General features: G+C 39.9%; 1 protein-coding gene across 1 annotated transcript in view; it reads left to right on the top strand.

The window, feature by feature from the left end:
* Positions 1–12: 12 nt before the first annotated feature.
* The window catches only part of LOC118407972 (SCO-spondin-like), a 51,751-nt gene continuing 39,280 nt past the window's right edge, over positions 13–12,483 (top strand). The window contains exons 1-13 of the mRNA XM_035808576.1: positions 13–60; positions 295–468; positions 769–797; positions 1,168–1,275; positions 1,795–1,846; positions 2,666–2,782; positions 4,377–4,480; positions 5,083–5,251; positions 5,694–8,483; positions 8,862–9,626; positions 10,029–10,082; positions 10,376–10,549; positions 10,982–11,149. Of these exons, the coding sequence (XP_035664469.1) occupies positions 4,478–4,480; positions 5,083–5,251; positions 5,694–8,483; positions 8,862–9,626; positions 10,029–10,082; positions 10,376–10,549; positions 10,982–11,149 (4,123 nt within the window). The 5' untranslated portion in view covers positions 13–60; positions 295–468; positions 769–797; ... (2 more) ...; positions 2,666–2,782; positions 4,377–4,477. The remainder of the gene's footprint in view (positions 61–294; positions 469–768; positions 798–1,167; positions 1,276–1,794; positions 1,847–2,665; positions 2,783–4,376; positions 4,481–5,082; positions 5,252–5,693; positions 8,484–8,861; positions 9,627–10,028; positions 10,083–10,375; positions 10,550–10,981; positions 11,150–12,483) is intronic.

The following is a 12,483-nucleotide window of genomic DNA, read 5'->3' as shown; positions in this document are numbered from 1 at the left end:
ATTTCAGTACCTGTGTTGAGGGAGAACTGTTGAACTGCATTGAAACTCAACCATGTAATGGTAAGTTTTGATTTTCCTTATGCAGCTAGACTATATATTATGTTAAAGAAACGTTTTGACGATAATATTAAACCCAGATTTTATGCCCTCTATTAAACTCATGAAGGAAGTTTAACAGCATCATGTGTCAAATTGAGCTTGAAGTCTTATAAGTGTTTATGTATTCATTCATCTAAATAAATCTTAGTCACTGAATATGTTGCTGTAACATGTCTGATTTCTACCATGCTTTAGTGGACTGTGGTTGGTCGGAGTGGACAGAGTGGGGTCTTTGTGTGGGAGTTTGTGAGACCACATCCATCCAGTGGTCGTATAGAACCCCTGACAACCCTCCAAAGTTTGGTGACGGTGCAGAATGTGTAGGGGAGAACAGACGTAGCCAGCCCTGCTATACCGGACCATGTGAAGGTACGAGATAGGGCTAAAACTGGTCTACAATTAAATATTGTAATTCTTTTGTTTCAATATTACTATATTAGATAAAACTGTTAGTTCTTTTCTGGCAATGAATAAAAAATAATCAACGAAAACACACTATTTCATACAAATTATAGTTACTGTTCTGAAATAGATCTGATTCAAATAGAACTTTGTTAGGTGTGATCTTAAGAATGAACACTTTATGAAATATTTGAAATTTTGCTTCTTTGGATGTCTTTTATTGGCTGCCATTCTTAACGGATATTTTTTTTATATTTTTCTCCTCAGAATGTATTTACAATGGACAAGCTATTGAGGTAAGGGTTCTGAGCCATTTGTATTTGAAAATTAACAATGATGATATGTGCATAGTTGCTAAATGGAAAAATATACATTGTACATTTTATGAACAATACAAAATTGTTTTTCAGATCATTGAGATTTTCTAAATAAGTTCTATGGGATTTCAGACAGTTTTTTGCAGTCCGTCCCATGTCAACTATCACTGGCCGGCCAGTTCACTCCACTCCTAGGCCAATTAACTCCTTCTTCTAGTGGGCTTTTTTTATTCATAACTTGGCCAAAGTCTCCTATTAATATTTGGCCAGGCAGGAGTCCGGTAGAGACTTAGCTTTGATAAACTTCATGAGGCTACTAAGACATTATATGCCTTATTTTCTCCCCTAGCTTGGTGCCCAGTGGAACAGCGGACAGTGCTCTGTTTGTAGCTGTCAGCCAGGCAGGACTGTTTCATGTCAGAAGTACTGTGTACATGACACATTCGGCTGTCCGGAGGTAAGTTTAACTCTATTTTTTTCATATTCTATCATACAGCCAAAACTGGTTGACTGAACACCTTGCCAACACTTTTTCATGACTACAAATTTTTCATTTACTGACATCTTAGGTATTGAGAGATCTGCCCCAGATAACTCTGTCAGACAGTTGTATCAAACGCATGGAACAGAAATAGGCTCAACAATCCCTATCCATTCTCCGACAATCGGTTTATGAGACTTTTATACGGTCAAGCCTATTAACAAATAAAAATTGGCATGATAACAATCTTGGTCAAATCCTACTCTATGTCCCTCTCCCATTACCTTGCCAATAACAGTTATGTTTTTGGCAGCATTTGTGTGTCGGTCAGTATGATGCCATGATGGAATGCCTTGATGATATCTGGTATGTGCCAGTAGGCCTTAATGAGGCCACAAAATAATTGGATTTGGGCTGCCTATTGGCTTGTTATGATACCGGTACTGCAGGAGAAGGTCTGGTTTTGATAACTTTCTATCTCTCTTTGTCTCTCAGGGAACCAATCTTATTGTACCAGATGGGGAAGAAAATTGCTGCTACTGCTCAGGTACTTTACTGAATTTCAAAATTATGTTACATTAAAAGTTGTCCATCCCATTTTTTGTAGCTGTAACTACATGTACATGTTACAAAACTCTATAGGCCTATTGTATATAAAATTTGTGTTAAAAGTGATTGTTATATCGAAGACTAGTTTCAGGTTAGTGAATACCTATTAAGTTCTTCATTTTACAACACATATTTGTCAAGAGGCAACATTTTTATGATTCATTTCATCTTCTTCAGGGAAATAATGACTGGTTAACCTTATTTGCACTGTTGACATTGTTGTTTAACAATACGTTTGGGACCACAATACCTCATTATTTTTGCTTTAACAACTATCAAATTGAATGTAATACTATGTGACTGCACAATATACCTCGTATTAGAAATGACACCTAGCTGCAGTCCAAAGTGAACCAGCCATCATTGCCATGAAGAAGATGTCAGACGGTCATCATAACGTTGGATAAAGATCTTTGATTTTGTAATTCAGTGATAAATGCACAGTATTTGGCTGTTCAGGCAGACCTTCAGTGTTTCTAAAGTAGCACCTTCTAAACTCTGTTGAACTTGAAGTGGTTTTCTGCCATTACCATTCATATCTGCACCATTGTGCAATCATCCAACAAGCAGCTACCTGTTGAGCATTGGAATGTGTCATTCTCTTTTCAGGTTTTTAAATTTTTACCTTGGCATCTTTCAAACAATGGAATAAGTGCTAACTAGTTACAGCATTTAGTATTGTTAACACATTTGCTGTAAAGACTATTGTGCATCTAGTTTGTCTTTTAAGAGAGTGTCATCAATTTTGTTTCTCCAGCTTGTCAAGAATATGAGTTCCACTGTAACAACGGGAACTGCGTCCCTGGTGGACCGACGGGCGTGGTGTGTGATGGTAGCGACAACTGTGGTGACAATTCTGACGAACTTGTGTGCGGTACGAAAAACAAATCACATCTTAAATTGGTTGTTGTAGATCTAAACAATTATGCACAGTGTCACTCAAATGTCACAATGTGTTAGTAGAATTCATAGTGTAACGTACGCTTTGAGATTTGTTCCAACAGAAAAGAATATTACTAGGAATCATGAAAGTGGTAGGCTTTGACCTCCAGATAGCCTGCACAGTGAATCAGATATCTGATGAAGGTCCCCAAAATATGATAATCATGAGGAGTTTTTCCTTTGTGTTGGGATGAATATCAAATTGTACAACCATTTGGCACACTATTTGAATGACATGTGTATACTACCACGTTGAACATGTATTTGGCTTGACTGCCAAAAGAAAGCAAAAAAGAAAGTCTATGATCAAAGTTGAATAATTTTAGTATCATAATCATAACTGTGATAAGGTACATGGTAAAGTAAAGACAGTAACTCTACTTTCCTCTTTCTCCCTGATAATTGTTAGTCTGTTCCTGTGAATGAATTAATTTGCTTGAATTGTTAAAGATATTGTCGCTGGTGCAGCTATTTAACTCTTACAGTGGTGTCTGGTTGTTGCTTTCTAACAAATAGAATGGTTCCTGGTGGTGGTTGGTCTGTTACCCTTTGTTTTCTATGGACTGGTGGATGGTGGAGGCTTTAGTACATTGGTGGCTTATAGTTATTTACTGTACCTTCTATACACTACATCTAAATGCCTGTCCAATTGTTCTGATCCTTAGCTATGGGAGTGTAAGGTCGGTGTGAGGTGGTTACCGTATCAAATCAAACGGTGTTACTCTTATAATAATTCCTGCATGGTGGGGGCTTGAGGTGGTTCAATCGTCATAATCAAGGCTATTTGGTGAATGGGCTTAGAATCTTTCAACGTTTCCTTAATTCTTGGTGGTTTGTGATCCTGACTCTTCCAAAATCTTAAAGATTCACTAGATTTGTGTGGGTATAAATGCTAGGTGGTCCAACTGGAGGATCTAACGGAACTGGGGAGGGCATACCAGAACATTCGGATTCTGAAGAAGAAGAAGAGGAAGGAGGGGGAACAACCCCACCCCCAACCACAGTTATTACTACAACACCGTTCACAGGTACACAATGGTGGACACAGCAAGCATCAACAACTGCTGCTGAACAGCCAGGTGACTTTGGTACTCAGTCATTCAGAGGACCAAGGTGCTGACTGGTGCTTTAGGAGTCCTTAAGGTGTTTTTTGGTATCACGAATATTTGTAAATCTGTCCTAGGTTTGAAAAATATAAAAGAGGAAGGGTTATAACGGTGGTGATTTTTAAGTTCTTAACCTTTGCCAAGAAGGTTCTGGTCTGTGTGTGTGTGTGTGTGTGTGTGTGTACTGTGTGATTTATATATGTGCTTGTGAACAGCATAACTCCAAAGCTTTCTATATATCTGCATTTTTATGAAATCCTTACTGTTAGAATATGTAGAAATCTTATGATATAAAACTGTTGTGGTGATGTCTTGATCCTTATGGTGAGATTTTTGATGGGCTTCTGGTAAGTAAATGTAAATTGAAAACGTATTATGAGAGTCATGTTTTGATAGGATTTTGCTTGTGAACAATCCTAGGTTCCACACCACCACCCTTGACTACTGAAGGCTGGACAAGTTCTACACAACTAGTCCAACCAACTGTACCATCTCCCGCAGCTACAACAACACAAGCAACAATGGTAAGAGCCAATTAATGGACAAAAGAAAATCTTGAAATTTTGCACGTAGTCTCCAGGGATAAACAAGTCCACTAGCCCTATTGTTCAGGGCAAGTGAAAGTGCTGTTCGGGCAAGTGCATGTCCTACCCCACTTGTCCGATCGGGCAAGTAAGATTTTTCCATTGATTTTAGTGCAATTTTGATATACTTGTTACTTTTTACAGTCATGACATCAAGCAATTGTCTACAGAGAATTCCATTGCTGGAAGTGAAAATGCATATACTAGTAACAGTGACATTTGAATTTTGGGCAAGTGAAAAATTGGTTCGGGCAAGCACCCGATAGGACAAGTGGATTTTAGAAAACGTGTTCAACCCTGAGTCTCAAAATCTTTTTATTATCAACACCAGTCCTAATGACCCCTTCTAGGGGTTGTTATGATATGCACAGTAGCAAGTAAGTTTTCACTAAATATTAAGTGTAGGTAGCTCTTTGAATGGTTTGAGAGAATTTTAAGCTCCATAACAGGCTTTTATGACTGAATGGACCAATTTCATTTCATAATTTGACATTAAAAAAACTGTAAAAAGAGTATGTTTATGTTACTTTAACTGTCTTTAGGGACATACTACTTCAACAACCAATGCTGTAGCCAGTGAGACCACACCAAGTCTGACCATGACCACCCAGCCACCAGGGCCAACTGGCACTAGCACAACAGTTACCATGGCAACTGGGAAAACAACAGAAGGGCCAGTCATGACCTCAACTGGTCAGACAGCTACCACAGGTATGGGGAAAACATTTCAAAGTCTCTCAAATATTTTAATGGGAAGATGTAGCAAAATGTTGAAGAAGGAAGGTTGCAACAAAAACACCTGATTATATAACTTTACACCTGTTGAAACTACAATGTATGTGTATCAAGGAACAGACTTTCCTCTTAAAATGTTTTTAATTTTAGTTCAGGATGTTTTTTAGGCATGAAAACGACAAAGCTGACTGTCTATGCTTTTATATATTTTGACAATTGTTAATTGTGCATTAAGAAAAGCAATTATTATCTTCACATTGTTGCTTTATATTAAGTGCTCATTGATATCATTATCATTGTGCATTTGTAAAATTCAAACTTAAAGAATTTTAAAGTCTTCATTTGGTTCCTAATGTTCACTTTCTTGGCCTTTTTATTACTGAAATGATTTCTTTATTTTGCTCTGGTCTGTCATTAGGGTTCACAGTTGCCGGTACAACCCAACTCAGTCCTACAACAGGGCAGTTTGGCACACAAACAACTCAGAAATCCTCAGAGGTTACAACTGCTACAACAGCTAAGAGTGTTGTCACCAGTTTTGAAACATATCCTACAGTCTCTACAGTCACAGCACCAAGCACACCACAGGTCTCAACGACACAACAAACAGAGAGAACACAAGCTTCTAATGGTGAGACAACATCTGCCAAAGTTACAGCTCCAAGGTCTACAACTTCAGCTGGGGGGACAACTACAAGTACAACTGTTGTTGGTACCAGCACTACACAGACTACAACATCTCATGGTGTAACTGAAGCCACATTGAAGCCAACAGAGTCTACAACAACTAGTGGTGTTGTAGGTACAACCTCTGAAACTACAGGGATTACAACAACTGCTGGTGTAACAGAAGCTGCGTCCAAAACAACAGGAGCTGCAACAACTAGAGGTGTAGCAGAGTTCACCACAATGGGGGTTGCTACAACCGGCACTGGTGCAACATCTAAAACAACACAGACTGCAACAACCAAAGGCATCACTGAAACACCATCTGGAACAATGGGTACCACCACAATCGGAGGTGTGACAACAGAGATAACAACCCAAATGACTGGTGTAACAGAAATGCCGTCCACTTCAACAGGTGTTGTAACAACCAAAGGTGTTACGGAGACATCATCTAAAACAACAGGGGTTTACCCAACCACAGGTGCAATGGAAACAACATTTAAAACAACAGGAATCACTACAACAGGTGGTGTAACTGAAACAACACCCATTACAACAGGACTTGCTACAACTATGGGTGTAACTGAAGCAAGTTCAACAACAACTGGCATTTCAACAACTTTGGGTGTTTCTGGAACAACTTCAATGCAAGAAGCTACAACAACTACTGCGCCTGTAACAACCAGTGCACCAAGCCCTACAACACCAACTATAGTTGATGAGACAACCACAAGTACTGTACAAACAGCTGGGACAACAAGTACAACAAGAGGGGCAACAACCAGGACAACAAGCAAAACAGCAGGGAGAACAACTTCCTTTACAACTAACCAACAAACAACTGGCACCACTGTTGGGACAACAGCAGGTACAACTGTCAAAACAACTGGTACAACCATGGAAGTAACTGGTGCAACTACCGAGACAACAATAGGTAAGACAACTACTCAAACAACAAGTGGCATGACCACCCCATGGACAGTTATTGGAACAACAGGGAAAACGACCACTGCAACCACTGGTAGTACAGCAGCTGAGACAACAACTGGGACAACCATTGGTACAGTGGGTAGGACAACTATTGGCACAGTTATTGGAACAACTGGCCATACAGCTGCCACAGGGACAACCACTGGAATTACTGGTACAACAACTGAAACAACACCCGGGACAACCATTGATATAATGGGCAAAACAACCATTGGAACAGTTGTTGGTACAAGCGGGAAAACAACAGCAGCTACAACTGCTGGGACAACCACTGAAACCACTGGTAGAACAACTGAAAAAACATCTGGGACAACCGTTGCCACAATGGGCAAAACAACCATTGGAACAGTTGTTGGTACAAGTGGGAAAACAACAACAGCTACAACCACTGGGACCACCACTGGTAGAACAACTGAAACAACATCTGGGACAACCATTGGTACAATGGGCAAAACAACCATTGGAACAGTTGTTGGGACAAGTGGCCAAACAACAATAGCTACAACAGGGACAACCACTGAAACTACTGGTAGTACAACAACCGGGACAACCATTGCCACAATGGGCAGAACAACCATTGGAACAGTTGTTGGTACAAGTGGTGAAACAACAACATCTACAACCACTGGGACTACAACTGTAATGACTGGTAGAACAACTACTGAGACAACCATTGGCACAATGGGCAAAACAACTCCTGTCACAATTATTACAACTGGGAAAACAACAACTGAAACAACTATCCCTACAACAAGCAGTGCAAGCACTGAGACAACTAGCCAGGTTACAACTGGAACAATAGCTGAAAAAACTGCCAAGACATCAATCAAACCAACAACACCTGGAGTAATCCCTGAGACAACGGCCCCAACATCAACTGAAACAACACCAAAAACAACCACTGAAACAACTGCCCATCCGACAAGTGAAGCAACAACAATTGGGACAGCTACTGAGACAACTTTTCCTATTGAGATGGCTACCACAACTGGGACAACCATTGAAACAACTGCCAAGCCAACAACCAAGGTAACAACTCTGGGTACAACAACCAAAACAACTGTTCCATCTACAACTGGGATAACAACAAGTGAAAAGACAACGCTTGCAACAACAACTGTTATGACAGCCCCAACAACAAGTACAGCAACAACAACACTAGGGACAACCACTGAAACAACTGTCCCTACAACAAGTGCTGGAACAACAACCACTGGAGTTACAACAGCTGAGGTGCCAACTGAGACAATCCCAACAATAGCAACAACAACCAGCCAAACAACAACAAGTACAACAGCCAAGGAGGAAACAACCATTATTTCAAGTGTAGGTACCACATCAAGGACTACTGCGACAGCTACTGCACCAACAACACCAGCTGCAACAACTACACAAGAAACAGAAAAGATTACAACTGTCACAACCAAGACAACCTCAACAGTGCCAACTACAACAGAGACAACAGTTTCACCAACGGTGACCACCTTTAAAGGGTCAACAGTGGAGATCATTCCCTCAACTGTTTCCACCACACAGGGAAGAACTACAAGTAAGTTGTTCTAAAACAATTCAATCTCTACAATGTCAAAAAATGGATATTAACTTTTGGATGTTTTTGGTAACATCCATCACTCTTCTTCAGCATCACTAGAATGGACTTACAGAATGATTTAAAAGTACATATTACTAGAAAAACCATTACTGTAAACTTTTCATTGTTTACCTGGATGTCTAACCTCCATAACATACAATTGAGTTGCTAACAGTACAGAATGATGTAGTAGTAAACTCCATATTACTAAAATTCAAAATCTTAGATTTCTTACTATTGAATGCCCAGAACATATGTATATGTATGTGTAGAAATCCAACACCCCTTTAAGAAATCATCAGTACAAATAGATATGATAATATTGATCTTTTACAGTAGAAACATCAACAAGTGCCCCATCTACAGTGGAGACATTAGGAACAACATTGCCAGGCCCTGCTACTACAGAGAAGATAACCACAATAAAAACTTCAGTACCACGGACAACTCCAGGGCCTCTTTCTACCACTGCTGAAACAGCCACCACTGTGTTTCCGGTCTTTACCCGCGAAACAACCACCACTGGCGCCGTGTCCACTCAGGAAGTGACCAGTCCTGGGTCTGCCACCACCACTCAACACTTGACCACTGGCCTTACGCTGACCACTCCACTGGAAACAGTGACCAGTCCAATAGTCGAAACAACAACTGGGTCGGCAACAACATTGACAACTGAGAGTAGAAAGACGACTAGTGTTCCAACAACAGTTCCTATTACAACATCTACAACTATGTCTACAGCTGCAGCCACTACGAAGACTTCCGCGGCCACCACAAAAGCGCCATTTACAACAAAAGCGGTAATGTCTACAACAATCCCTGGGACGGTAACGACAACTCGAGTACCGGCAACGACTGGTCCTTCGGTGTTTACGACAGCGCAAGGAGTGTTGACGACACCAACAATGGTGGTATCTACAGCTCCGACCACGAGTGTTCCGTACGCCACATCCACGGTCGCAGTCACGATCATTAAAGGGGCAACGCCGCCGCCATGTTATGCCTACTCATTTGTGTGTGACAATGGGAACTGTGTGCATGGGAGTGACGTCTGCAATGGTGTCAACGACTGTGGGGATGGATCAGATGAGAGCCAGTGTGGTAAGTCATAAAGATCTAATAAACATAAAGAATCATTTAAGATAGAGTGAAATATTCACTGTCATCTTTCTTGTTACCTCCATCAAAAATGAAGGTTTTGTGTGTTTGTGAGTGTACTTTAATGTATGTATGTTTGAGTTTCCAGATATTTGTGGTCAGCATAGCTTAAGAACCTCAGAATGGGTTGTAATGATATTGGAATGTGGATAGAGGTGTGTGAAATTTCTAATGCAGCAGAATGTTGTGGAAATGGTATGATTTTGATTTTTTTCAATGAGAGCTATCTTTCAATGTAGCGGCTAAAGTTTTGGAAGGAATGAAAATACAACAATTCTCATACATTGTCCTGTTAGGAACAGTTACATGTAATATATCTAATGTACTAAATTAAACTTTTTACAGGCACAACTATCCTTAGTCCCACAGGATCACCATCTCCAAGATTTACCAGTGCATGTGAGTTCCCTGTCTCAGTTATCCTTTTCTTTATGTTAACTGCAAGCTACTTTTCTCAATTTCACAATGAATGATGCTATCAAGTGCAATTTTTATGCCTGAAACTAAAGCTTTAATTTGAGATTGCTTGATATGTGTTTTACATCTTTCTAAAGGCTTTTAGTTCAAGGAGTGAATCTTAGCTTCAAATTGCTGGCATCCATGTACTGTATAATGAAATAAAAGAGTCTCATAATTTTCATAACACATATATTTGTGTACAACCTTTTCATATACAAACATTTCTTTTTCAGACACCACCACCCCGTATGTTGCCACCACTACCACAGCGTATGTAGCATCCACTGCAGCCACACCCAACTGTACAGATATGCAGTTCCACTGTACTTCAGGGGAGTGTATCTTCTACTCACAAGTATGTGATGGCACGCCAGACTGTGTGGATGGATCTGATGAAATTAACTGTAGTAAGTATCACAGTTGTTACCCTTAAACTGCCAAGCCCGGAAATATCTAGTACACATATATATGTCCTGTGTGCCATGCCCGGATATATCCGGGATAGCGTATTCCCCCAAAAAAGCAGCTTTGCACGCTTGTAGTGCATGAAGCGCATACTAATTTTGATAGAAAACAAGAAAAAAGTTTTTTTTTATAGGGGATTGAAACATGTGGTGCTAGTAAGGATTGGTCTATCATGTGACTTACACTAACACGACTGTGCAGGGTACCAGCATCTCTAGAGAGAGATCTGAACTCCCCACAGACATTTCTATCATCAAATTTGAGGATAGAATGGCCTATGTATGATTCAAAACTTAAATGAAACAACAATTCAAAACAGTAAAATTGTTGTTAATTCAGTGACATTTATAATTATGATTCATTCCCTACAACAGTTGACTGTATTGTGAGCCAATGGACCATGTGGGAGTCCTGTTCCCGTACGTGTGGAGTCGGTGTCGCCAAACGTACCCGGACTGTGCTTCAGGAGGCTGGGGATGGGGGGCTGCCGTGCGAGGGACCGTATATGGAGTCTCAAACCTGCTTTGTGGAGTCCTGCCCTGGTAATGTATAATTTCTGATGGAGCCTGCTTTATTTCTGTCTTCTTGATGTTGACAACAAATGTACACGTTAATGTATTGAATTTCTCATTCTGTTTCAAATGTGCTATAATGAGATAACTGCGCACTTATTTGCCTTTATCTTTCAGTTTGCATAACCTATATCGATTGTGTTCAAACAGCAGTATTTTGAAATATTTGGGTTACCGTAGTAACTTCCATAATGCATAATCAAACTACAATGATTTCAAAATATTGCATATCTGAAACCACAATGTGTCAACCACAGCACGAAAACGAATATTTAAGCATACTTTCCGAGATACTTAAATGTAGCCTAAAGGTGGGAAAATATTTCCGCAGAGTTTACGGTATCGTAAAGACCACGGAAACCATGGTTTTACATTTCCGTAACCTTTCCGTATTCGTTAAGGCAGATTAAATACATGTGAGATCTTTACATAACCTTTAAGCATCCTTATATGCGCCGTATATGAAACGGGTATTGCTTATGTACAGAAAACATCTACAGGCTTTGAACCGACCATACGTTCACATACAATCAGTTAACCTTCGCCTTTTTTTTATTTTCGTGGTTCTCTAAGGTGGAAATTACCAATAGGAGATGATATATTTTCATTGCCCTTCCGTTACAATTGATCTCATTTTACATACTCTTATCAGTATAGGTCTATGGAGACCTCCCCCTTTTATGTATAGGTATGGTAGCGTTTATTTCTAAGAAGAGGCATTGCTTTTACCGAATTAAGAGTATTTTCCGCTCAATATACCACATGCGCCGTTCAATAAAGCAGCGGCTTCAAATGAATAGCTCCTGCTGTGTTTGCGTGTTTAGTTTAACCAAGAAAAGTAAACATCCTGTGTGAAAGCTACATATAACAGATACAATCTTTCCGATATCTTTCCGTTACATTTGAGCTGACTTTACATAAAAGGGGGGAGGCTTAAGCAAACCTCCCCCCTTTTATGTATAGGTGGAAAAAAGGTGTCGGAAAAGTAGCGTTAATCATTACTTGAAGAAGAGGCATTACTTTTACCAAATTAAGAGCATGCGCCCTCACTAACGCAGCAGCTTCGCCTGAATAGCCCCTGCTGTGTTAACGTGTTGAGTTTAACCAAGATAAGCAACATTTGCTCCTGGTTAAAACTTACATATAGCAGATACAATTTTTGGAATGTATAGGTGCAAACGGAAAGGTAGCGTTAATTATTATTCTTAAAAGAGGCATTGCTTTTACCAAATTACGAGTATTTTCCACTCAATATACCACATGCGCCTCTCACTAAAGTAGCGACCTCGCCTGAATAACTCATT

This window comes from Branchiostoma floridae, unplaced genomic scaffold (assembly GCF_000003815.2).
Source record: "Branchiostoma floridae strain S238N-H82 unplaced genomic scaffold, Bfl_VNyyK Sc7u5tJ_1513, whole genome shotgun sequence".
NCBI lineage: Eukaryota > Metazoa > Chordata > Leptocardii > Amphioxiformes > Branchiostomatidae > Branchiostoma > Branchiostoma floridae.
Note: the sequence above shows the minus strand (reverse complement) of the source record. Positions and strands in the feature narration are given on the sequence as shown.